Source organism: Cydia fagiglandana, chromosome Z (genome assembly GCF_963556715.1).
Source record: "Cydia fagiglandana chromosome Z, ilCydFagi1.1, whole genome shotgun sequence".
In the NCBI taxonomy this organism is placed as follows: domain Eukaryota; kingdom Metazoa; phylum Arthropoda; class Insecta; order Lepidoptera; family Tortricidae; genus Cydia; species Cydia fagiglandana.
Genome location: NC_085959.1, coordinates 12,346,087 through 12,373,004, shown reverse-complemented (window position 1 = coordinate 12,373,004; position 26,918 = coordinate 12,346,087). Strand labels below are relative to the sequence as shown.

Here is a 26,918-nt window from a genome sequence, read left to right as displayed (position 1 = left end):
TTAACTCTTGTGTATGTCTACAGGAAAGACGTAACACAGTGATCTGTTTGACCCATATACCAGCCCCAATTTCTCGGATTTATGTCATCTTTTGGAAAGCTATATAGGAGCCTTTGACTAAGTCTAAATTGCGAGAAGTACGTACTTGCACCTCCTACACCGGGTGGCCTAGGTCATGGCGTAGTTGTCCGCGTAAGCTAAAGACACCCGTTTAGTTCCGGCCTCGGCTAATGGAGGCCTTGGTCACTTTTTTCTTTAGTATATGACATCTATTTAAGTTTATAAATTTTATGGTTTAACTATGCAACTAATTTCTTTTTTGTTTTTACCAGGATACTTCTGAAGGAATAAGGAGCATCGCCATACCTCGCAGTCGCCATAGTTGGCTAAGTTATTTACTCGACCACTCTTCTGCTGGTGACGATGCTGAGAAACCATGCGAGATGTTGGTCACTGTAACAAACTCGGGTGTGAAAGACTTTGCTGTAGCTTTACAAAAGGGATCAGAATTACGGTAAGCATTATTTACTTTACAGCCGATCTGTGCATTGCGAAACTATGCATTGCCGTTTTTAAACCGTGTTTGCACAGCGAAATTGCACAGCCACTGTATTGTTATTCCACGCGCTTTGCTAACGAACGATAATTTGTGGTATAAATAACATTTCATTTTAGGGATGGCATCAATCTAGCACTACAATCTCTAAAAGACGACGGTGAGCTTCAAAAACTAATACGGAAATGGTTTACTAAAGCGGAATGTGACGTCACCGAACAGGTATGTCTGAGATAATATATCGGCATGTATTCTGTAACTGTATAAAACTTTGATGAAGATAAGGTGTAGACGAGTTTTCAAGTAGGTATTATGTTATAGTTGCCGTACGTTTTTCAGAATATGCACGTGACTGAACTGACGCTGGGTCAAGTGGCCGGTCTATTCTACGTGCTGGTGGGCGGGCTGGCGCTGGCGCTGGGCGTGGCGCTGCTGGAGTTCTGCCAGCACGGGCGCGCGGAGGCAGCGCGCGCCAACGTGCCGCTGCGCGCCGCGCTCTCCGCCAAGGCGCGCCTCGCCTCGCGCGCCGACCACAAGCCCTCGCATGCTCACACGCACGCCTCCAGGCAGATGCAGCGCGAGCACGAACGACTCGGGTGGAATGGAGGAGCCTACGCTGGAGTGAGTACCTACTTTGAATTCTTGTAAAGCATTCAAAGAAAAGTTTACGGAGTAATTTAAATAAATGGATTGACTAATCGTCTTTAAAATTTATTACAAATATTCTACAGGTATAAAGACGCAATGTTTCCATAGTCGTCTATTTTTTTTCTAAATATAGCACTAAACAGTTGCGTTAGGTAACAGTACAACAAAAAAGACATGATGCATTCTGTCGAAATTTTGTCACTTTTGATAGTGAGCCTGAATGTTTTTAACAGTACTACACGCCCGCCAACCAGATCGGCCAGGAGGAGACGGCGCTGCACGCAAGCTTCACGCAGGTGTGATCCGCGGCACGGGAGCCCGGCCCCGCGTGCCGCGCCTCCCACTCCAAGCAGTCCTCCAACGTAGATCTCTATCAGCTGTAGGACACTGCAGCGAGATTCACCGAGGCCATAGACTAGGAATCCTCTAGACCGAGTTTAGAGAAATTATTTCATGCAACCGATGATGCCAAAAATGCGGGGGTGCGCGGGACGAGGTGAGCGAAGTCCCGTGCCGTTATTGGTCCGTTCAAAGACACGGACGTCACACAAAGACACTTTCGACTCGAACATGGAGTAAAATTACCGTATGCGTGGCAGAGGGGGTAGCGCGACTATGCTAAGTCTGGTGGATATTTTGTCTGTGACCGAGGCCTAGCCGCAAAATAAACGCTCAGAGCTAACTTTCATACCTAACTAATTCAATGACGCCGAAATTGTCGACTTTCATATGGATAATTTTTCTCGTAGCCAATTATCCACTCTCGTACCATGCCAATTCAGGTGGCTTCCAGTGCAGGTCTAGCATAATTTATGTATGTATATCTGAATGTATTTCAATTCGTTAACCAATACATAGGTGTAACAGATGTCGTTAGATGCGTACTCAAAGTAATCTTTCCTTACTTCGGAGCTTTGTGATACTGGTGCTTTTGAGTTTTTGTTTATCCGATTTCACGAAATATTGTTAAAATTAGCATAGCCAAGTAACTACATCATAGTAATGTAATGCCAATTGGGAAACTTTCTAGCCCTCTATACATTTTAGATTGTAATTCCCGTCCCGTTTATTTCCAAAAATGCCTGGCGGTTTTAACCGAGTAGATAAATATCAGGGTCTTAATAATTACGTGTTTAGTAAGTAACTTTTTCAATCAGCGTTATAATTTTATATTCAGTAATTGTCAAGTTATAGCAGGTAGTGAGGGGCAGATAACAGTTAATGAAGGCGAGTTATCGCGGTCGGCGGCACGTTGCGCGCTAATTACCTACCTTTCCCGTTTTTACTGAAAACAATCTCAGATGAATTTAACCTTTATTGGTATCCTATAAACTCTTGAATAGTCATTTACATTACAATAACTTCCTTATAGTAAAAAGGTCAACATTTTAAGAAAAATAATCGAATTACACAACCATAATAGTGGTAAGAAGTCGTAATATAGATGTTAGCTATACTTAATTATACAAAAATAATGGTTTATCTTCTTTCACGTGCGTCACATGTTTTATAAACTTAAATAACTTCTGTTCATGATTCTAGATTCTTGAATAAGAATCAAATTAAGCATTTATTTTTCAGCCTATGTAAAGTTGATCTAAATAAGAGACCTCTGGCTGAATCCGCATAATTTAAAAAGTGCGCTTTAACTGAAAAATGGAGAAGTGGTAAGATGGAATTCTAAATTGTAAGATAGCGGAATTGCGTTCTTATTTATTAATACACGAGGACGTCTTATTATAGTTAGATATTACTTTGCAGCGCTAGAACAGTCCTTGTGTATTACTAAGTGGTAATCGTGGAAGTGTGATAAATGATAACTTTATCATTAGGTTAGCGTAGTCAACGAATGTTTTACATTCACGAATAAATTAAATCGTAAAATGTTTTTACAACATTGTAAAAATGTTCATAAAAAAAGTATTGTTTGGAGTTAAAATTGTAAATTCCAATTACTAAATAAAATAGGTACTCAGATTGTACCATCTGCTGACTACGCTGTAGTGAAATAAAACAGAAATCACGTATTAAATTATCATATCAAATAAATATGTGTTAAATATTATCAACATTATCACATGAAAGGGCTTTCCTAACATTACAGCTTTTTGATATATTAATAAGCGTCCGTCCTATAAAACTGCTTACTTATAGAACCTTTCATTTATATAAATTTATACCTAAACTTTGATTTAAATATTTTAGATGTTTTTTGTCGAATTAAAAAAACAATAACAACATTCTTGTTGGTTAGGTGTCCAACGTCGTATTCAGTCTGATATTCACATTAATTTCACATTAATCTGAAATGAACGTTCTTGCTATGTAAGTTGCCTACAATTATTTAAAGCGTATCAATTAAGTAACAGTGGTAGCTGCTGCCGAAACTGCAAATGAGTAGGTATCCCTAGGTACGTAGGAGGTAGGGATTCTTTTCTCTACAGGGAACGAAGAAAATACAAACCAAATAAGTCCTCCGATATGGAAAAAATGAAATACATATTATATACTTTATTAAAGATGTAAACAATCATTAATCTCGAAAAAACAAAAATAAAACAGACAAATGGGTACGAAAATTCTTTAGTGATGTAAAAGTCTCTAAATGTTACATAGGTATAAAATATAGTAAAATACATATATTATTGATTTTTCTTAACTTCCAAACACCGTTGACGTGTCCATAAATTATCGTAATACTTAATTGAGGTGGGTGGAGAAAATCCAATAGCGAATTAAATATCCTGTAATAAGCGCTATCCACACGTTGGTGCCAGACGCCAGAGCTGGTGGTTGGGATAAGGAAATGATTTTGTCACGATAAACATTTCGTCTATTACAACTAACTGTTTTATAATATTATTATTAACTTTATATACAAATTTTATTTCAATCAGTATCGACATGTATTTTTAATTAAGACATTGTATATGAGATTAATTTTGAAATAGCTTTTACATTAACGTCAATCCGAAAGTTAATTACTGTTAGTTCGAGGTTACAAAACTAGTAGGGAGATGATTCGGACAGACTTGAAGTTCGATCGGCTGACCGCGCTACATCCGTCCGTCAACCAGTAGAACATTTGATTGGAACGACTCGAAGGGTTTTTAATTAAATTATATTGAAAACCGAGTGTGCAACATTTGGCACTTTTGTTAAGGCACGAGTTCGCATGTGGCTATAACGCTCTTTGACTCTTAGAGCATTTAGTAACTAGACATGTCATCGCTGTCATTTTCTTTACGAATCAGTCTGCCGATTTTTGTGGGGGAGGAGACGTCAAATGTATTGCTATTTCTACATGATTTGTACGTAACGTACAAATTGCCAATTAGCCACGTCAGTCCATACAAAAGTTTGCACAATTGACACAATTGTGCAAGTTTTCTGGCAGAGGGGTACGCAGGGTACGCTCTTATGGCGACTCCGGTTATTAAATGCTCTAAGTCATTGACTTCCCGTTTGTAATTTCCTCGTGGCATACGGTCACTTAAACTTAAATATTAACTAGTATACATGTATTAAATTAATAAACATAAGTTATATGTGTTACCTAAATGTTATTCTTCAAATGACTGATTTACATAATCGTTTCACTAAAGTAATCATAAGGTAGATATTTCAATATATGTTATCGTTAATATACTCGTAACTGAGTCTAATTAGCTATGATCCGATTGATAATCGTATGTTAAGAAATAGAATTATGTAGTTAAGGAGGCACCTATCAGGTGAACAAATTTCATTTTATTCGATTGATCATATGATCATAATTTGACGTATATATTGTAATTAAGGATAAGTTAGTGGTGTATTTATTTTGTATTAGTGTTATGGTAAATTTATCTATATGCCAAGACTAACATTAATATTTGTTATAATAAAAGTAATTAAAATTGCGTAATTCGTCACCGTTTGTTTTATTCACTTGTCATTATGTTGATATTTACATCGACTTCATAATCTGGGTTATTGTAGACTTTGTCGTTATTTTACATTTTATTATGTTCTGAGGTCAGGGTCAATCTTAGACAAATTTGTAACGAAACAAGCAACATGAAAAAAAAATTTAAAGTGTGATTATATTATTTATTTTGGAAATACCCGACCCGACCTTAATCCAATTCTATTACTTATGTATTCATTCTATTATAAATGACTTACAATATAAAAATAAATAGGTGCCTACACTAAAACTACAAAAAAATCATTAAAGTAAGAATAAATTTAATCGTTCATTCAAACTTTGATTATAAATAATTTATTAAACAATAATTCTACATATTGAACGTTAAGTATTTCTACTAAAAAGAATTGAGGCAATTTTCCTCGCGGATGAGCGTTCCGATGTAGCAGCTGTGTCATTCTTGAAATCTAATTTCAATTAAGGAAACAAAAGCCAAAAGTTTTATTAAAGGGAATATCTCGTGGTCCTTTCCTACATCATTTTAATGTTCGGAATACATTACCCTTAAGTCTAAGGAATGAATTGAAAAATAAAACGAAATGTAACTCTAGGCACCTACTACTAATATTACAAACATGCATGTGTTTGATAGACACTTGGATGAAGTAAACAAGTAGCTCAAATAATTTTTAAGAAAAGAAAACCGACTTCTATGGGGGCCGGTGAAAGATTATTGTAGATGGTATAGGTATACAATGTAGAAAAGGAGGTAAAATCACCCACTTTTCTACTAGCATTTCGCTTCTGTAACGGTCGTAGTTCTAGCCTAACCTAACCCACTTCTCTGATAGCAGTTCGGTTCTGTGAGGATCGCAGTTCAAACCTAACCTAACCCACTTAACGGCGCATGCGGTGCGGTGTACGGGGGTTTAAGCGGGAGGGGCTAGTAAGATTGGCATCATCATACTTATATACTTACACATTTTATGGTAGGTAATCATAGTGGTTTATTTAGTTAAGGTATCATAGTGGTTTTCCGGGTCAAGGTCCGGGTCCGAGTCCGGGTCTGAGTCCGGGTCCGAGTCCGGATCCGGGTATGAGTCCGGTTCTGGGTCCGAGTCCGGGTCCCAGTCCAAGTCAAAATCGAAATTCGTAATCACCAAATGTGTACTATGCGTTGTTGAAGAGTTCTATTCTGGTCATCATCAGCAGTACCATTTCATCTAATGCGACAGTTTTTAATGTAAATGCTTGATTTTATGATGAAAATACAAAAAAAATCTATGCGTATGCCTTTAATATTTGAGGAGTTCCCTCGATTCCTTATGGATCCCATCATCAGAACTCGAGCTTGACAAAAATGTGGCTTAAAAACTTAACTTGCTTGACAAACATAACGAAGAGGAAAAATCGCCAAACGTGAACTATGCGTCGTTGAAGAGTTCTGTTCTGATCATCATCAGCAGTTCCACTTCATCAAATGCGACAGTTTTTAATGAAAATGCTTAATTTTCTGATGTAAATACAAAAATCTCTATACGCATGCCTTTAATATTTGAGGAGTTCCCTCGATTCCTTATGGATCCCATCATCAGAACTCGAGCTTGACAAAAATGTGCATTAAAAACTTAACTTGCTTAACAAACATAACGAAGAGGAAAAATCGCGAAACGTGAACTATGCGTCGTTGAAGAGTTCTGTTCTGATCATCATCAGCAGTTCCACTTCATCAAATGCGACAGTTTTTAATGAAAATGCTTGATTTTTTGATGTAATTACAAAAATCTCTATACGCATGCCTTTAAGATTTGAGGAGTTCTCTCGATTCCTCATGGATCCCATCATCAGAACTCGAGCTTGACAAAAATGTAGCTTAAAAACTGAACTTGCTTAACAAACATAACGAAGAGGACAAATCGCCAACCGTGAACTATGCGTCGTTGAGGAGTTCCGTTCTGATCATCATCAGCAGTTCCACTTCATCAAATGTCACTTTTTTGGATGTATATGCTTGATTTGATGATAAAAACCCAAAAATCACTATATGTATGCCTTTAAGATTTGAGGAGTTCCCTCGATTCCTCATGGAACCCATCATCAGAACTGGGTTTTGACAGAAACTGGACCAATCTGTATACATATACATTCAATCAAAAAAAAAATTTTCAAAATCGGTCCAGTAATGACGGAGATATGGAGTAACAAACATAAAAAAAAAAAAAAAAAAAAAAAAAAAAAAAAAAAAAAAAAAAAAAAAAAAAAAAAAAAAAAAAAAAAAACATACAACCGAATTGATAACCTCCTCCTTTGGGATTTGGAAGTCGGTTAAAAATGGAAAATTCACTTTTGCCTTAGAACGAGTCTTGCATCAAATATATTGGTATGCCAAAGACAAAGAACTCACTTTGGAAAGATTGTACCATCAAAATACACACACACACACACAAACACACACACACACACACACACACACACAAAACACACACACACACGTAATAGCAATAAATAAATAAATAAATAAATATTATAGGACATTCTTAGGTATTAGGTGAGTATAAGAGTATAATCAAGCCATTTGACATTTCCAATTAAATTAAAAACACCTGGAAGTATTAAGAGAATGATCACAGGATCAGTGTTTACGGCCAAGTAATAACCTCATCCATTCCATACTCGCACTTTAGTGTAAAATAGGTATGCAATTATTTCCTACCTGTTTTACACTTTTACAGCGTGATGTTTACGCTTGTTCTGCAGTCTATTTTAATTTTGAATCTGCTGTGGAGTTTCAGAATGAAATAAACCATTTCAGCTACTCCCGGGAAGAAGGCGCATGTCTCAGAATTGCTAACGAACTTTATTCAAGACCCCAGTTTAAAATCTTATTTGAATAAATCTCAACTAGTTACGCCGCTTCGTAATTTAATATTTGCGTGTTAAAATATAACATGTATCCTACATGCTAACAAAAGAAAATCCATCCATCAATCGTATTATATTAAAATTATATTGCTGTGGTATGCAGGGTAATGATATAAGTACAATTGAGTAGGTATAAATGAGTTTTCTTTTTCTATTGGGCCAACTTTAACCTTTTAAGGTTGTGGTTAGTCTGTCTTTGCAAATATATAGGTAGTCTAGCTAGTTTCCTTGTGATTATTTCATGGCATTTGCCCTTATATGATGCCTTTCGGAATCAAGTGTGCGCCAGAAAAATTTACATCGAAATGGTCAAAAAATTTAATACAGTAGGAGTCGCTGTCTACATTGATTATGGAGACAGCGACTACATAAGTACAATAAGTACAACCTCAAATTAGGAATTATTGTCTATGAAGTTCTAGAATAACAATTGAAGGGATGTTTACAAAAACAACATAACTGCTTAGAGCGGTTGACACTTTTTTAAGAACAGTGTTAATCGTTTCAGGTGTCAACCAGTGTAGTCAGTTATGTTGTTTTTGTAAACATCCCTTCAATTGCTCTGCGAATATAATGCTGATATGGCGAAATGTGATGTGATGTGACTAATGTATATAATGAAAAAATACTAATTGTAAGTATAAAAATAACATAAATCTTGTCGAGAAAGAAAATTAGAGTAAAATATTATAGACTACATTTCTATAAAAATGCCTGAGAATTTTAAAGCCTGACAACAGTTTATTTGACCCTTGCCATTTTGCGGATTTTCAATGGTACTAATTTCTTTTACTGGCAACAAGTACTCTTTCACAACGAACGTTGGATGTCATCGAATGTCACCGATGTAAACAAATAGAAAATATCTACGACTATATTCAAATATAAACGGTTTAATTACAAAAATGCCAAAAAAATATTCCAAAGATGCGAAAAAAATTGTAGTGAATGCAATCAAATACTTCAAAAAGACGAAGGAATAAGAATAAGAATAAGATTTATTTCAAATAACCTTGTTGACAATATTTATATATCCTGTGGCCCCCACACTAGGCTACGCCTGTGATGTGGCAGCCGGGTTTTAAATTTGTAATGTTAAGAAGAAACTAATCTAATAAACTAATAATTAAGGAAATTTTGAAATTCAAAGAAAGAAAAAAGGAATGAAAATGATGGTGCGTGTGTATGTGTGTGTGCGTGTGTGAGTGCGAGTGCTTCCAAGGACCGGAAAACCCCTCTTTACGCTTAATCCTATCATTTCGGTTACCTTATCATTCGGTAACCCTATCATACGGTTACCTGATTGTAATGGTAAGCTTATTGAAACGGTAACCCTAACATTGTTAAGGGTTTTCAACAGGTTTTCATTCAGTTACGAGTATGGTAACCTTTATTATCCGTTGCTTATTGGTTTGCTACATTTTTAGTACATTGTCGAGGCTCGGAAGCTACTTGCGGGCTGAGGATTCGTTTTAAACGGACGACCTATAATTTTATTATTACAGGACCGGAAGTATTTATTTTATTTATTTTATATATTATATATATTATATATGTTATTTATTGTATTTATTTTATTTCTTATTTTATTTATTTTATTTATTTTATTTATTTCATTTATTTCATTTATTTCATTTATTTCGTTTATTTCGTTTATTTCGTTTATTTCGTTTATTTCGTTTATTTCGTTTACTTCGTTTACTTCGTTTACTTCGTTTACTTCGTTTACTTCGTTTACTTCGTTTACTTCGTTTACTTCGTTTACTTCGTTTACTTCGTTTACTTCGTTTACTTCGTTTACTTCGTTTACTTCGTTTACTTCGTTTACTTCGTTTACTTCGTTTACTTCGTTTACTTCGTTTACTTTGTTTACTTTGTTTACTTTGTTTACTTTGTTTACTTTGTTTACTTTGTTTACTTTGTTTACTTTGTTTACTTTGTTTACTTTGTTTACTTTGTTTATTTTGTTTATTTTGTTTATTTTGTTTATTTTGTTTATTTTGTTTATTTTGTTTATTTTGTTTATTTTGTTTATTTTGATTTATTTTATTTATTTTATTTATTTTATTTATTTTATTTATTTTTTTATTTTTATTTTTTTTATTTTTCTTATTTTGTTTTATTTTTATTTTATTACTTTATATATTTTATTTAAATTATTTATTTATTAACATTATTTATTTTAATTATTTTATTTATAATATAATAAGATTTAAAATAAGAACACACCACACGGGTAGGTATAAAGATAAGCAAAGGAACGGCAAAAAAACTTGTTTGTGCTGGAGGCTTCATAGATCGCCCATGCCAACCTCGGTTATTCAATAACAAGTTGAATTTAAGTGGGCGTAAAGATTGCAATCGTTTAAACTAGTCAAAAACCTTATAATGAGGTAACTGAATAGACTGGGTTTTTATTTCGGTTACCGGTAACAGAGGTTAACCGTATCTGATACGGTTACCGAATCAAAGTGTTACCTTATCATACGGTTACCGTTATGGTAGGGGTTTTTACAACCGCTTCTAAAATAACCCTATGAAAAACCCCGGTTAAGGTAACCGGTTCCTGTCCCTGTGTGTAAGGCGTAAGGCTACAGAGATGGTTATCATGTGAGGGATTAGGTGATGACCTTCAACAGCGTCTCAGTTCGAATATAGTTAAGATCTTTCAACCAGTTCTTAATTATGAATTTTGCTTCAAGAGGAGACTTTTCAGATATGTTGCATGCCTTTACTACTGAATTGTAAATGTAAGGATTACATAGCATTCCAATAAACAATGTTTTAAAGTTGGTTGTTGACATGACCGGTATTGACGTTTTATAGTGTGGTTGTATTGAACTGGTTATCGTATCGTATAGGAAGTAACTCAAGAAAATTGGAGCAATTGCTCTGACCATGTTTAAAAAATTGAAGACGATTATAGGAATAAAGGTCCTATAATCGAATTGGAGACTGAACGTTTTATAATCGAGGTTAGTGGTCCTGAAAGCGACACAACATCTGATGAAAATCAGACTTCGTCAGAGTCAGAACACGAAGCATATATAAATATTGAGTATTTAGAATCAGATTTTGACGAATAGGCAAATTGAAAGAACCGAATTCTCTGTAAGCAATGTTTCTGACATTATACGAGTATCAACATGGAGCCAATGCCCACTACCCCAACTATACATGACGTACGCACATTATTGCCATACGTAAGCTGTTTGCAGCGACACTATCTCAGGGTTAAATAAACTGTTGTCAGGCTTTAACTGAGTATAAAAATGACGAGAATGACGTGAGTGTAAAAATGCAAACTTTTGAAATGGTTTTCGACGGGTAATAAAACAGACCTACAGCTTGGCAAAAAAGAGTAGATATGGAACTAATTTTTTTTTGCTCTTACAACACTGTTTAATATGTCAGTTGTTAGTATCTATGTTGTCAACAGTGTTAGTTTATTTTCGTATTTATTGTATTGTTTAAATTTATCGTCAGTAAACTGTTGTTATTGTGGCAAATGATGAACAGGACGATCCGAAGTGGCACCCGCCAGGTTATTTATAACGTTTACAGGCGGTGTCTGGCAGAATTTGAAGCCAAAACCTTGTTGTCGGAACTGGACAATGTTTACCAAAGAACGGCTGAGATGACAGGTTTGTAATGATTTTAGAATACTAAAAATGGTGAACTCTGGCGTAATTTACAAAATCCCCATGTTTTTCAAGCTTTTAATAACTGTTTTCTTGAAAATTCAATCAATCCCAAAGGTTATGTTTTTAAGGTTATGTGTAATATGTTAACCAACCAACCAACTTGGTACTTGCGATTTGCGATATATATCTTTATAATGTAAATGTTTTGTAAATTATATTAAACATGTGACTATTATAACTGTATTAACTAGAAATTATAATTAACTCTTCTTTATATTTATTCAATCAGGTAAATCTGTTTATTCAATCAGGTAAACTACTGTAAGGAGAATTGTATTAGAAGATGACCTTAACAATGCTGTGTTTGCAACGCCTGGAAAACGCCGGAAGGGGCGTCCAAAAAAGGAACTGGACAATTTCGACCTGTGTGCCATTAGGCAAAAGGTTCAATTTTTTTACACGGTGAAAAAACAGGTATGTGAAAAAACCTTACAACCTTAATTAATATGTATCTACATTATTATAGCATTCAATGTAGTATAATATAATAAAATTTACCTTTTTCAATTACACAGGTGCCAACTCTAAGAAGTCTGCTTCCGATAGTGAAAGAAGACCTGGGCTTTGATGGTAGCCGGGAACACCTGAGAATAGTACTTCATGCTCTTCGGTTCAATCTTGCTGCATCACTATAACGCCTCTTCACATACGTCCCTCAGAACAAAGGCGTTTATTGAGAAAGCTGGGATAGAAACCTTACCACATCCACCCTACAGTCCTGACTTAGCTCCCTGCGATTTCTTTTTGTATCCGGTGGTGAAAGAAAAAATAACAGGGAAGTTTTTTCAAGTGCTGAGGAAGCCGTGGCTGCATATAAAGAAGCAATTTCGGACCTATCTGATGAAGACTGGCAAAAGTGCTTCCAAAGTTGGTTCAGACGAATGGAACTTTGTATAGAGAGTAATGGAGAGTATTTTGAAAAAATGTAAAATAAATAATACTAATATCTTCAATAGCTTTTTTTATGTCAAAATTTATTGAGTGACTTACGTAAATGATCATATTAGATTGATAACTGTTAGATATAATTTGTGGTTACTTATTTTTAAAATGTGTTTTTCAATTAAAAGACGCATCAATATTGTTTACCTTATTTCTAATGCTAACAAAAACGAACATTACAAAAACTCAAAATTTGTATTTCCAGTACCTACCTGCTGATGAGAGTGGAGTCCACTTTCTTGACTTACCTATATTATCCAAAATCGGTTCCGACGTTGTCAAATATGGGGTGTGTGCAAATTTGGCATTCGAATAACCAATAGTCATAACTTTTGGGAAGAGTCGATACAAACGAGAACATTAAATCTGTCCATGGCCCAAGTATCAATATCTCTAGGTCGTACTATTTGTGTTGCCATGTAAGCGACAGTGGCGCCCCTATTAATTTCTACTCTTTTTGCCAGGCTATAACACCTATAACTATAAAATCGTAAAAAAGGATGTGTTCTGGCCTACTTACCACCACGAAAATCGAACGAACTTTTATCTCCCCCTCTATTGCACTTACATATTGGAGCGATAGAGATACACAATTTTGAATGTCGATGTTCGCGGTAGACCAGTCGCCGTATCGCTAAGGTACTTCCCGTCTAGTCTTCAAATGACAACTTACATGTAGAAATAAGAATGTATCTGTAATGGATTTCAACCTTCATGTTGAGTGTTTTGACGTGAAGTATCGCATTGTGATAATATAATGACAATGTCATTGTGGCTTTTGTTTCACAAAGAAAATACGCGTAAATAATGGATAAAAGTTTATTTTAACAAAAAATCAAAAACAAGCTATCAAATATCAAGTATCCAAGAATCGCCTCAATGGCGATGTGTAAATAGAAAGTATTGTATAGCTTCTATGACACTAAACGACTATCAAAGAAATATAATGCGTTGGAGCAACCATAGTTGCAAAAAAAATGTTAATAAAAATAACGTATTTTTATCCATGCGACAAGGCAATGATATTTTATGTAATGATTTAGGACCCATACCTACAGGAAACTTTCGAGAACAGTATGGAACCTTTAAAACAGGAAAACATATTAAGTTACATCGCCAATATGCTAGAGTTCTCTCAAGTTAACGGGTATCGTCTTGGGTCGTCCCATGCGTTTTTTACCAAGTTCTTAAGTCCTATTCTGCTTTCGTCACCCATTCTACATTCGTCACTATCGTCGGTGGTCTTTCTCATCTTTGGTCACATTTGTTGTATGCCTTTTTCTTATTACGGCTCATTCCGGTATTCGTCAATATTTTCTTAGGCCATGTTCTATCTTAATAGTCTATCTCGTTATCAGTCTCATTCATTATTCGTCAATTTATTTTGCCACGTTCGTTGTCGGTCCCATTCGGTTATTGACAAGTTCTTAATTTGTCTTATTATCATCATATTATAGTATCATATTCTTCATTCGTCACTTTCACTGGTAGTCTTTGTCATCATTGGCCATATTTGTTGATTCTCTTTTTAATTTTTCTTATTTTTATTTAAAAATTACACATGGGTTTAATTTGTGCTATAATAAGGTACACATTTCGTCCTGGGAAGTCGACGTAAAGCATATATAATGGTTTTAGACAAAATTTACCTAATCGTTGTAACTTTATCTTTTGTATTTGAATTGGGAATCTCATGCACTGGAAAGTTTTTTTTTCCAATTTTTGGGGATACTTTTCGTGTATTAGGATTGAAAGAACTCGTGATTCTGAGTGAAGACAAAAATGCAAGTTAGGGGTACCTACAACCTACAATACCTAAGCTATGTCCTGATATATTTACAAAATACAAAAAATACAAATACAAATGTTTATTTACATAATATTTGACTAACATACAGAACCATATAAATCTGAAATGCTGCGTAGGCAACGATTTCTTTATCAGGACAGACAAAGAAATTTCTGCAAATCTTGAGATTCCGATTTCAGCAATATTTGAAAACAACGTCACAGGGATTGGAAATGATAGGTTATACTAAGCCAATATTTTTCAATTCCATAAAGAGCTGCAGTAACTAGTAAAATGTTTTTCAAGAATTTGGAAGAATTAGAAATACCACCTGCTTATCACGAATTCTTGATTGCTGATTATCATTACAATGGCGTACGAATAATTAGTCAGTGGTATTTTTTTTCTAGACGGTCTAGAAAAATGAGGGCTCAAAATACACCGTTACCCAACTGGTAACAATGTATTGCGATCTTGGAAGTTTAATGGAGTCAACAGTAGTAATTCCGACGGTATATGCATTATAGCCACTTAGCCAGACAAGAAAACACAAACATATAAAACATGTCTCAACTTCTTAAGTGTGCAATCCCACAATGGAATCATATCACATAATGGTTTTAAACCAGCTATTACCAAGGCCATAGGGTACGTATTTCCAGGCGTTAAAAGACGGATATATGCTATTATCATTTTACGAAAGCTATATGGAAAATGGGTAGGAAGCTCAAATTACCTAAAACTAATGAGGTGAGACGTATAAAATCTGTGCAAGCATCATTAATTCTCTCAATTTTGAAATTGATTGCTTGTGTCATGGCAACACCATAATTCGCACTGCGCAGTCGCGCAAAGAACAACCAATTAAATCGACCAATCACGTCATTCTTGGTTTTCCGTTGTAAAAATGTCGGATTATAAAAGTTTTCTCGGTGGATAAAAATAGAATTAATATTAAAATAGTGTAAAAGTGAACTCATTTTAACATAAAAATATTAGTGAATTATGTATGCGCATAAGAATATGCACAGGGCCCGTTCGAAACATTTAAATCTGTGCGTGAAAAATAGCTAGCGCATATAGCCGCCGTCACCAGACTGATCAAAGCTGCCCTTTCACAAAATCAAGGGAGAGTCATAATATCTTGAATCCCAAATGAAGAGTGAATTGAAAATGAACGAATTCCAAAGTAATTTTAAAAATGTCTGGCTTAAAAATGATGATTTCATCGCACAGTAGTGCGTATTCAGGTATAAACATAGAACCAATTACTACGCAGAAGCGTGGCATTTCAAAATAAACGATAAAAAAATAGTTTAATAAAACGCCATTTTGAAAAACATACAAAAATTGTAAAACACTATGTGTATTATAAAAACACGTATATGGCAAAAACCAAAAAAATAAGGCACCTAGAAAGAGAGGAATACAATACATACTCAGAGATCAATTACTTGCCAATGCTTAAAACCAATTGGTGGCAGGAAACATAACAGTGGGCCATGTTTGTTTTGTAAATATTGTTTCTGTTATTTCTATAATTCCAGAGGTATTACATGCGCGTTGACGACCATCTCTGCACCCTCGTTGAGCTCTTATATGTTCGACTATTCGTTTATATGAATTGATAAGAGATAAAATACACTTGAATGTGCAAGAATACATTTGCGATGCAGTAAAGGCTCCAGTTAATCCTGTGTCAAAAGTACCTATATCCTGCAGCCACCATACACATAGGTATACTACCAACAATTAAACGAATACAGTTTGGGATACTTAATGCTGAATCTTTTGGTATCACTCGGTCAAGTGAACAAAGACAATTAGTACGTCTAATTTCTAATTTGGCAATGCTGCCCGATCAATTCAGTGGCAATGCCTGCACGGCTAGCAGATGATGAGCGCGACAGTCGACAAGCGAGAAAACGCCGTGACATCGACATAGAATCGCCACGAGTCGGTAGCATAAGATCCGCGCGATAACCCTCTTTCCCGCGAACTTATGTCAAAGCGACATAATTTTGTCGCCTGACAGTTCCACGCGGGATACTCTCGAAACACGTAGCATTTTGGGCCAAAAAATATTAAATACATACTATTGCATTTTTCTGCGTTATAAATATTATGAATTCAAAAAAAGTGTATAATTTATCAGAATTGCATTATTTCTTTTGATGAATGAAGAGATCAGACCAAGAAAACTTCAGCGGTGGAGGTTACGGGACGCTAAAAACCCCTTCGAGCTGCCGGACCCGGAATTTCAGCATTTATGTAGAATCAATAAGGATATGGGCCTGTACCTGATTCGACAGCTTGAATGGATGTTGGGAGAGACCGCCGCTCACGGCATCCCTGTCCATGTCCAGGTATGATCCATTGTTACCTTATATGACCCGAATTTAGATATAATACTGTTACAATTTACAGGTTCGTTAATAACTATTGATAAGTATTAATATAAATAAAGAATCTGTGCAGTTAGGAATTTGTGGAATTAGGATACTGTAGAGATGGGAAACTGTGGAATTAAGAATATGTAGAATTGGGAACCTATATAAATGGTTATCTGTTAATTTGGGTACCTATGCGTAGATTAGAGAATCTGTAGAATTGGAAATCTGTATAATTTGTTATATATTAAATTGGGAATCTGTTAAATTGGGAATCCGTAGATTATAGAATCTGTAGAATTAGGAATGTGTAGATAATATGGGCCTAAACCGTCTACCTTACTAAACCTAAAAAAATTACTAAACTTACAAAAAAATATATAATTTATTTGATATTTATTTATTTATTGAAATAAAATTATACAGCATTACAGCTAATGCGCTGTAAAAATAAGCAAGTAATAAAAAAGCTATAGGTACTAAAATTATAAGATAAATATGACAGTACGAGTAATTAATAAGCTACCTATGTAGATTTGCTAAAACGTAAAAATTCTTTATAAAGTCTTATAAAGTTTATGACTCGGCAAACAAGTCGCAGTCGGGTGTAAAAGATAAAAAAATATTTGGGAGTGTGAGGAGTATAAATGATGTTTATTTTCTTGATTCATTTAATGTATGTTTACAGCATTATTCGCACATGTTTTAATCTTTTCTGTATACTGTGTAGGTCTTTGGCAGTGATGGTCTGGTGGTGTACCTTCGATAATAATTTCACTTTTTTAGCCGACGAGCCGGGACGGTCGACTGCGTCCGGTTCCATTAGCTAGCATATGCTACATAGCTAGCATATAACTTTTAAAAGATGTAGCACTGCTCACATAGAGTTTCTACATGGCAACAGCGGGTACTTTTGAAAAGGATGAGAAAGGTGGACTGTATGAGTGGGATAAAAGTGAGATTTTACCTTGCGAATTATGTATTTAATTATGTTTATATTTACAACAATGGATGAGAAAACACGTTTTTATATGACTGCCAAATCGAAACCCAAAATTAACACTATGTGACAATTTCCTTTTCTTTTTAATAATTTCGAATTTTGATAACTTGAAATAAGTATGATGATAGGACTCCAAAGAGTATGCAACAACTTTAAAAAAATATAATGCTGTTTATTTTCTTGATTAATTTTATGCATGTTTACAACATTATTCACACATTTTTTAATTGTTTGTGTATGCTGTATAGGTAAGTATTTAGCAGTGGTGGTCTGATGGTGTTACTTTCGATAGTAATTTCACTTTTTTAGCCGACGAGCCGGGACGGTCGACTGCGTCCGGCAACGTTCCATTAGCTAGCATATGCAGATATTTCACGCGCGTAAACAAAGCACGTAGCACACCTCTTTACAATCAAACTGTGCTTGTTCGAATGTATAATCCGGCCAAATTAACACTCTGGAAACGGTTACTTTTGCTTTATTTTTCGACGACTAGTTATTTTGAGTAACGCCGCTTTGGAATTGAATTTCAGTGCTTTAAAAACAATGCCGTATCGTAATAGTACATTTTGTAATCATTGAGCAGCAGTGATAGACATTTTGTTTGTATTTTCCTAGTTATTTTTAGTACATACCTAGTAAGTATCTAATAAAACTATAATCAAAAACTAAACTAAGATTAAAATACGATGAAATAAATCCAAAATAAAACTATATTTAATCTAAGAAAAGCCCCTGCCGCATAGTACCGAAAACGCTGGCAGCATTTCCTCGCTGGATTGTTAAACTAATACGCTGAGCTAGGAAGCTACCAGGTCTTCGGTCTCCTGTGGCATCTCTGAGTCTCTTCGACAGGTCTTTGAAGAGACTCGGAGCGCCAGGGCCCCATGGACGGACGGAAAATTATACTCAGCGCCGAGACCACTGTATTTCCCTACCTTGGTGTTCTCTGCCGCCGCTGCTTTCACGGAGATTCGGAGGACATGTGACAGGGCCAGGTCCAGTCTACTTACGTTGCATCCCATACTAGCACCCGTCCTATTTATACTTCACAGTACCTATATTGTATTAATATTATATTTATGCAGTTCAAATACCTACATACTTTTGTGTTAACCACATTGCACAAACAATTCTCAAAATCAAAGTAATAACAAGAAAAATATTTGATGAAAAAATAAGCATTCAAGATATTACGTGAGAGGCTATGAAAAAATCAAGCTATTGTCTAGGCAAAGTGTTTGACTGTTGGCAAATAGATTGCTACTTGAGATAGCATTTCCTAGTGGGGACTAGGGCGGAAACGAGCGACGGAAGAGGTTGGTCCGCCGCTGATGGCCTGTGGCTCGGCTTCTTTATGCCTCGTATTCTGCGACTGAGAATAATAAAATTCCCTTGAATTTTGAATATAATATGTAGCAAAAATATCGACGATCCGATAAATATTGGGTCAGTAGTAGTAGATGACTACATCGGAAAATGATCACATCGCAATTCGCATAAGGCCAAGCGCGCACCACGACTTTTTGTCGCGCGATAAATTAGTCGCAGAAATGTAACGTATGTGTTTATATGGCAGTGCGCGCATATGCGACAAAAAAATCGCAGCGATTTTAAAATTGTGATTTGTCACATTTTTCCGCGACTGCTCGCGACGCGATTGTCGCAAAGTCAATTGCAGCATACGGAGTTGTATGGCCCCGCGCGCACTGCGATAATAAAATCGCACCCCGGACCTCAGTCGGCATTTCGCTCTCCAAGCGTCAACATATCGGAACCTGCTTCTCCAATGGAGTCACAAGATGAGAATAGAAGGAGATCACCTTTGTGGTATAAATACTCAAAGTCATACGATTGCATATTGTTTCACGACAAGCGACTGGTACGAAATCCATGTCGAGAATGAACCAATCGTCGACTTTTCATCGCAGTGCGCGCAGTGAATTTTCTGCGATAAATTACAGCGCGATTCTAAAATCGTGTCGCAAAAATTAAAATTGTGGTGCGCGCTTGGCCTAAAGCCTCCTCCACACTCGTGCGCGAATCGCGGCGCGAAGCCGCGAACGCGAGTGTGGCGTCGATTTTCGCAGACAGCGAAATCGACTCCACACTCGCGTTCGCGGCTTCGCCCGCCATTCACGCGCATAGTCTGGAGGGGGCTTAAGAGCTGCATTACAAATGTGCTTCAGCGCAGCAAGTCTAAATCGCTTAATGAGTACATCTAAGTATGTCTAAATCCTAAACTTCGCGTAGCGGCAACATCGCAGAATACCGGAATTGCTACACTTATGTATGTACCTGATCACTTACTATGATCAGGTACATTATAATTTCGTCGATGATCGAGCTCCAGCCGTCATTAATAATACGAATAAGTGACGTTTACTAGCCTTACAATTTGCTTTACTTGGTCAAATTTTGTAAGTCCAGTTCATCTTCTTTATTTATTACTCCAGATGGCCTTTGCAAAATGGAAATAGCAGCCCGTAACCTTTCCATTTTGGGCAAATTCAAAGTCATATTTTGATTTAGATATTTCGATTTCTAATACGTCTCGTATCAAAGTAAATAAAGAATACGTATGTGTTTTGCATCTAATAGGTAGTAATTAAGCATATGAAAAATGTTCGTGTTTTAATTTCCCCCATCTACGCGAAAATAGCTGGTATAAAGGATTGTGCACCGGCTTAATTAATGTGCCATCTCCAAAAAAAACTGTTATCACTGCTAGTTATCAGTATAGATGAGTTGAAAAGTAGCTAAAATGAACATAGTTATACTAACTCTTCGAAATGTAGGCAAAATTAAAAAATTGGCAATCACGTAACAGACACTTTCCAAACATTTTGTGTGTGGCAGTGCTACAAGCAAAATGCAAGCAAATCTTTTTATCAGAATCCAACTCATATTCAGCGACTTAAGTTTAGTCGGAAAATCTTTACATCAATACTTTTGGAAAAAATATCTCTTATATTTTCTACGCTATTAATATTGCTTTTCTAAAAAATGCTGAATTATAATGACATGTGATTAAGTACATAAAATCTAGGTAAGCTTTTATAGACAGTTGTCCCATTTGCGTGTATCTTCGTTAGGTCCACATACCTTAATAAGGTTCTATCAATGCACCGTTGATAATGCTTACCCACATATCAACCCTGGACCCCAATATTGATGGCCATTCTGCGCGTAACACGTGGTTTTCTTCATCATTATGCATCTGCTCACCATACAATCCGCACTACCAACTTCTCCAGCGGGCCCTAAGTCAGGCGCTTGTCTTTCTCTGCTCGTCGAATAAATCATTTTCTATGTGGTAGCTATTAGATCACTACCTGGTTAAGGGTCAACCAAACGAAACAATAATCTGGGCCTACTTGTTATCAGCTAAAGAACCGCAGTCGTTGTTTGCGATCGTTTAGCGTGCGGCGGCGGCCGCTCCAGTTTAACTGTAGGTAAGTCTGGACTAGATTGGATTGCTAATGGAATCGTGTGAACTGCCCAATGGAAGTCATTTATGTACTGAGTGACGCCGGCGGTTCGGACACGTATGAGTAACGTGTAACGTTACAGGACGTGCCCAGCTTACCGAAGTCGTATGTGGCTGCTAAATAAATAAGATGAATTGGAATTACAGCATCATGAGCACCAGTTTAAGATGTTTACATTATTGAAATGAACGCTGAAACACGATTCAATTAGTTAAAAGAGGCTATTTAATTTATAAAACATAGAGATGAAACGGGGAAGGGGCCAAACGACCGAACGAGATGCACTTATGGAACTTTCAGTAGGAGTAGCAGGTAAAGCTGTATTATTGCTTGTCCTTGTCACAGTCTCACTTTTTGTTTGTTCCCCACCACAAATTTAGTATGGTTTATGGTGGGCAACAAATAACCCGACCGATTACGTAGATTGTTTTGGTATGTTTTCAGGAATGTTAAAACGTGTTTTTAATATTGTCACATTGCTTATGTTTTGTCCCTCACGGAGGCACGCTTATACCACTTTTATAGGACCTTCTATACTTGGTCAAGCAGATCTTGTCAGTAGAAAAATGCGGCAAATTTGAAAAATGTAGGCGCAAAGGGATATCGTCTCATAGAAAATTTGAATTTCGCGCCTTTTTCTACTGACAAGATTTGCTTGACCATCTATATGTTATAAAATGAGACAATGTGTTGCGTTTTAAAAATAGGGACACAGTGGATATAACATATACGCACTTCGAATTTTATACATTTGGCCCGAATGCCCAATAAATTGTCCTTTAAATATTGCGCTACCGAATCGCTATAAAAATGCGACTGTTCAGATAACACAAACAGATGTGGCCCAAATCTTAATGTTTAAATGTGTTAATGAAGTGGCGAGAGGCGAGGCGCTGCACGCTCAGATGTCGCGCATGACTTTGAATAAGTAATCTTCTTAGTCAAACGCTGGATGCCGCTCAGTTTTCAGAAAATAAACTTAGGGTTGTTACTTGCCGTAAATAGACACAAAAGTTTAGAACCAACTTATATTTACCGATCGCGCTGTCGACGACGAGTATTCTCACTAGATTTCGTCTTTCTTCAACAAAATTTGTACTAATGACATCTTTAAAATACTAGTACGTAGGTACTCGTATTTCTTAGTTCGAATTATTGTATATGAGGGTTTCAGTTCAGTTCAAAATCAGCGTTCCGTACATGATGTAGGTACTACATATAGAAATGTGAATTCATTATTTTTATGGGTAAAAATTGCCATAATCGCTACGCTTGGCAGGCGGGTTGGCGATCGGCGATTGCAGTCGAGTACACCGAATTTGAGGGACGCTGCTGCCCGTCCACCGGTGGTCTTGGACGTAGTTTAAGGGCATACCCGGATCCGAGGCCTATGTTCAGCAGTGGACGTCTTATGGCTGAGATGATGACATAATGATAGGCAAGTACTGGTAATTAGGTATGTTTTCATGGTTATATTTCCAAAACAGGCAGTTAGGTAACCTTAGAAAAAATTATGAACCCAGAATAAGTATTTGATTTATAAGTAAGTACCTATTTGCTGTATTTTTTTGAGGAGAAAAGTTTTGGAACCACATAATGGCGCCCAAAAGTGCGTAACGTTACACAGCTTTTATATCGTACGAGAGAGTTATTATTGGACGTTACCTTTGCTTCCTTCGTCCACCTTCCCTTATGTTCGGAAACAATTTCTGGCGCGAGACATACCATTAAAAGTTTTATGTAAGAACTATTTCCTGAGTGAACTAGCATTTCTATGAGCCGTTACAGCTACGCTCTGACTACTGCTGTACAATTTTATTAAGTCCATGCACAAATACTTAAAGATAAGCCTTGTTCGGACTAGGCTAGTATTTTAGTCTAGTGGCGAGTAATTTAGTAGCTAAACTATTCGCTACTGCCTAATGAACTCGACTAAATCGACAGGTTCGGACTTGTTTAGCCGGCGGCCGAGTGAGCACGGACGCGTGGTGGGGGGTGCTACGCTACTAAACTACTAAAAAAAATTGAATAAAATGGATTGACTCGACTAAATTACTTACTAATCCACTCGACTAATTTTTTGGTGTTCAGACACGTTTAGCTACTAAATTACTCGCCACTAGACTAAAATACTAGCCTAGTCCGAACAAGGCTTTAGACCAAGATAAGTGTACAACGATTTTGATACCTAATAGCATACGCAGTGCAAGTGTTATTTATACGTCATAATTTCATAGAAGTCGTTTAAAATAACACCTGCACTGCATGTGCCTGCACCTTGCACTGCAAAATGTTGGCAGACTTTGCTTGGTCTAACTCTCTTTCATTTTATATTTCAGTATAAATATCTGGAGTCACCATATAGTAGCAAATATTTATAAATTGTACCACATAGTTATTCAAATTTTTTCATACATTTTTTTTTAGGTCATACAATTTTTTTTTTCCGTTTATACCAATTGTGTGGGATGCCGTGGGACAGGTCTTTCAAAACGAATAACGGTATCCAACAACCATTTTTTGATAATATGAATATATTTGGAAATAGTCGCTCCAAAAGCAAAAAAAAAAGTGTTCCACCGCCCTATAACTTTTGAATCCTGGATGCATAAAATATTTAAAAAAAATTAATACAAAAACCTAACAAATACTTTCAATTTAAACTATACCGAACATGATTAGTCTATCCGTTTTTGAGTTATTGCAAAAAGTATTCTCTTTTTAGTAAAAAGACATACAAAGCGCTGCAAAGGTATACTCCCGTAATATGCTAATAATGTAGGTACATGATACTTACTAAAAGCCCCCGTTTAGCCTATTCTGTCAGAATAATAACTACGGAACCCTACACTGAGCATGGCCCGACATGCTCTGGCATTTTTATTTTTTAAATATGACGTTTTTCATATATTTAATGCATAGAAAGGACTGAACATAATTGAAATAACCTAAAACACTATAAAAATACAATCCTAGGTAATAAATAAAGCAAGCAGACAAGGGCTGTATAATATCTTACCTGAGCTCATCCCTACAATCGCAAACGCACCAACTTGGCTAAAAATCCGAGGTGATTTAATACGTAAGAAGTCACGGGTTTAAAACGATCTTTGTGACCCTTCTGGGAGCTAGAGATTTACCCGGAGATATCTCTTTGGCCGCGAGACCAAATAAGATTATGAAAGGGGTAAGAAGAAAGAAAATGTGTAATTGAATATAATAATTACATTTCTGGTGAGATAACTCAAAATGTGGCGTCTACGTATAATATTTTCGTTTATATGCGGGAAACTAATTTAAGTATCAAGAGAAAAAGTAGACAACCGCTACTACTGAGAAATGTATTCCACGTTTTCCTCTCTGGATATTACGAGCCCCGATGCAAATTATTTCGTCTATTTCCACGCAACAATTTTGTTTATTTTAATAAATTTTACACATGAACATAAAATGACCCAGTAATGGGAACCGTAATAGCAATGTTTAATGTAGTTTATTTTAGGACATTTTGTAGGACTTTTCTAAAACGTTGTCCAAATCATATTGTCCTCTCCTACAGCGCTGCTGCATGCATGGGCTCGAAACAAAACTGTCAGTACATTGCCAGAGCCCTATTGCTTTCCCTAGTAATAGCCCTTTACACATATGTTGTACCCGTCAATAAAAAAATAAAAAAACATTATTTTTTTCCTTTCAGTACAAACGGTATTTGTTGTATTTGGATATAGTTATTGCAGAGTATTACCATATAAAATTAAATTACATTAGTATAAGCATTAAATATTAGTAATGTTTAAACAAAAACATTATTTTTGAACAAACGCGAGAACCTCAAAAAATGGTCTCACTAGACGAAAACATATGCATCGGGGCTCGTAATACCTACTACAGAAAATATTTTTACACAATTTGATGTAGGTATATTAACCACAATTATGTATGCTCCTTCGTTAGTTTTTACAAATTTAATTGTATATAAGAATGAGAAGCTTTCTTGAATGTGTATTCGAATTTATTTGCTTAATAACTCTTATGATGATAAAAAAAAATGATATATGCATCAAATTCTATAAAAATATTTTCCTTGATGTTAATACCCAGAGAGGCAAATGGGGATAAAATTTGTGTGGTTAAGCGGTAGTCCACTTTCCTCTTAAGCTTTACTTAATCTATTACAGTATTTATAAAATTTCACGACATCACTCTACAAAACATTATTTACCTACGAGTGACGTACTTGTGCATTATTATTGAAATGTTGAATCAATACACAATTTATTATACAGTACTTATTATACCTAGCTACCTACCTAATCCTATTATGAACGTAAACTTGTTACTTTAATACTAGTAAAGTGAAAAGATGATCTCTTTTATAATCTTTATTTCCTAGTGTACCATCAAAGTTAATGGAAAAGGCCACTTGGAAGTTTCAAGTGAGATTCCATCTGGATGAAGTAGCCGGGAAACAAATTGAATGGAAGTCAATTTCCAACCTTTTTATGCCAACTATTTTAAGAACTTCCTCTTTTAGTTAATTAGGTTCGGAACAATTTCGTTTACCTCTAAAACTGTTAGAATTGAGCTTTAATCGCATCAATGGGAATTTATAAATCCAGTCAAGTTGAAGTTGCTTTCACTGTTGTTAAAATTTTAATGTGCACGTTTTACTTATTATTTACCTACAGAAATATAGAATTGGTACAAAACACATGTATTTTGTTTTGTTATACTAAGCTTGATTGTATGTAGGTATTTAAAGAAAGTTACTTAATGCCTTAGGTGAATAAGAATATAGTGTGTGAAGTACATAAACTTTAGTGCATTTTTTTAGCATTAGAAAGAAGATATCTTGGGATCTTGGCGTGTCTGTCTCTGCCGTGTCAGTCTCTTTATTAGATTTTTTATTTATTTTGACTTCATTACTAATATTCAAAATACGTGTCAACTTGTTTTTTTGTGGCTCAGCTAGGAGAACTATGCGCCTAGCCGAGATACCAAGACGCTAATGTGTCTCTGTCGCACTTACATGGAAGAATGATAGACAGACATTACAGTTTCGTTCGCTACGGCGCAAACGATTGGCATCTTAGCTAGACCGTCTATTGTACCAAGTTCTACTAAGATGCTTACCAGATGTCCCAATGGGCCCATATGAAAAGTGTTTATAAATAGGCTAAATATAAGACACGGGTAACAGTAAAACCAAGTTTTTAATACTCAAAAGCTTATTCTATTTCATCTAAGAGGAAGTCTATTACACAAAGGCTTCTTTTTAAATGGAATAGAAATAATATAGAATATCTAAGTTGTTGAATGGTAAAAACTTGTCTTATTTTTACCCGTGTTTTACATTTACCCCAACCTGACTCCAACAAAAAAATCAAGGTTTTGTTTATTTAAACAAGTAACATAATACCTGGGTTTCATAGTGACCCGGAAGGTGATCATGTCAACGAGTGACAGGAAAAAATTGATTCACCCTGGTGCTATTGCATAATTTTGAATAATCACAGAGTATTAAGATAAGACAGGTCGGTATTCCGCGTGCCTCCGGGACCTT

At 35.8% G+C, this 26,918-nt stretch overlaps 2 protein-coding genes and 1 long non-coding RNA gene across 3 annotated transcripts in view; 2 read left to right on the top strand and 1 right to left on the bottom strand.

The window, feature by feature from the left end:
- LOC134678299 (glutamate receptor 1-like) overlaps positions 1 to 5,118 on the top strand; it is a 131,338-nt gene extending 126,220 nt beyond the window's left edge. The window contains exons 15-18 of the mRNA XM_063536793.1: positions 333 to 514; positions 676 to 778; positions 896 to 1,177; positions 1,438 to 5,118. Coding sequence (XP_063392863.1) covers positions 333 to 514; positions 676 to 778; positions 896 to 1,177; positions 1,438 to 1,506 — 636 coding nt within the window. The 3' untranslated portion in view covers positions 1,507 to 5,118. The remainder of the gene's footprint in view (positions 1 to 332; positions 515 to 675; positions 779 to 895; positions 1,178 to 1,437) is intronic.
- The window catches only part of LOC134678309 (nucleobindin-2), a 312,458-nt gene that overhangs the window by 227,540 nt on the left and 58,000 nt on the right, over positions 1 to 26,918 (bottom strand). The window lies entirely within an intron of this gene.
- On the top strand, positions 11,396 to 12,999 carry LOC134678997 (uncharacterized). Its single transcript, XR_010100274.1, has 3 exons — positions 11,396 to 11,680; positions 11,992 to 12,154; positions 12,256 to 12,999. It is a non-coding gene; the product is annotated as an uncharacterized LOC134678997 (long non-coding RNA).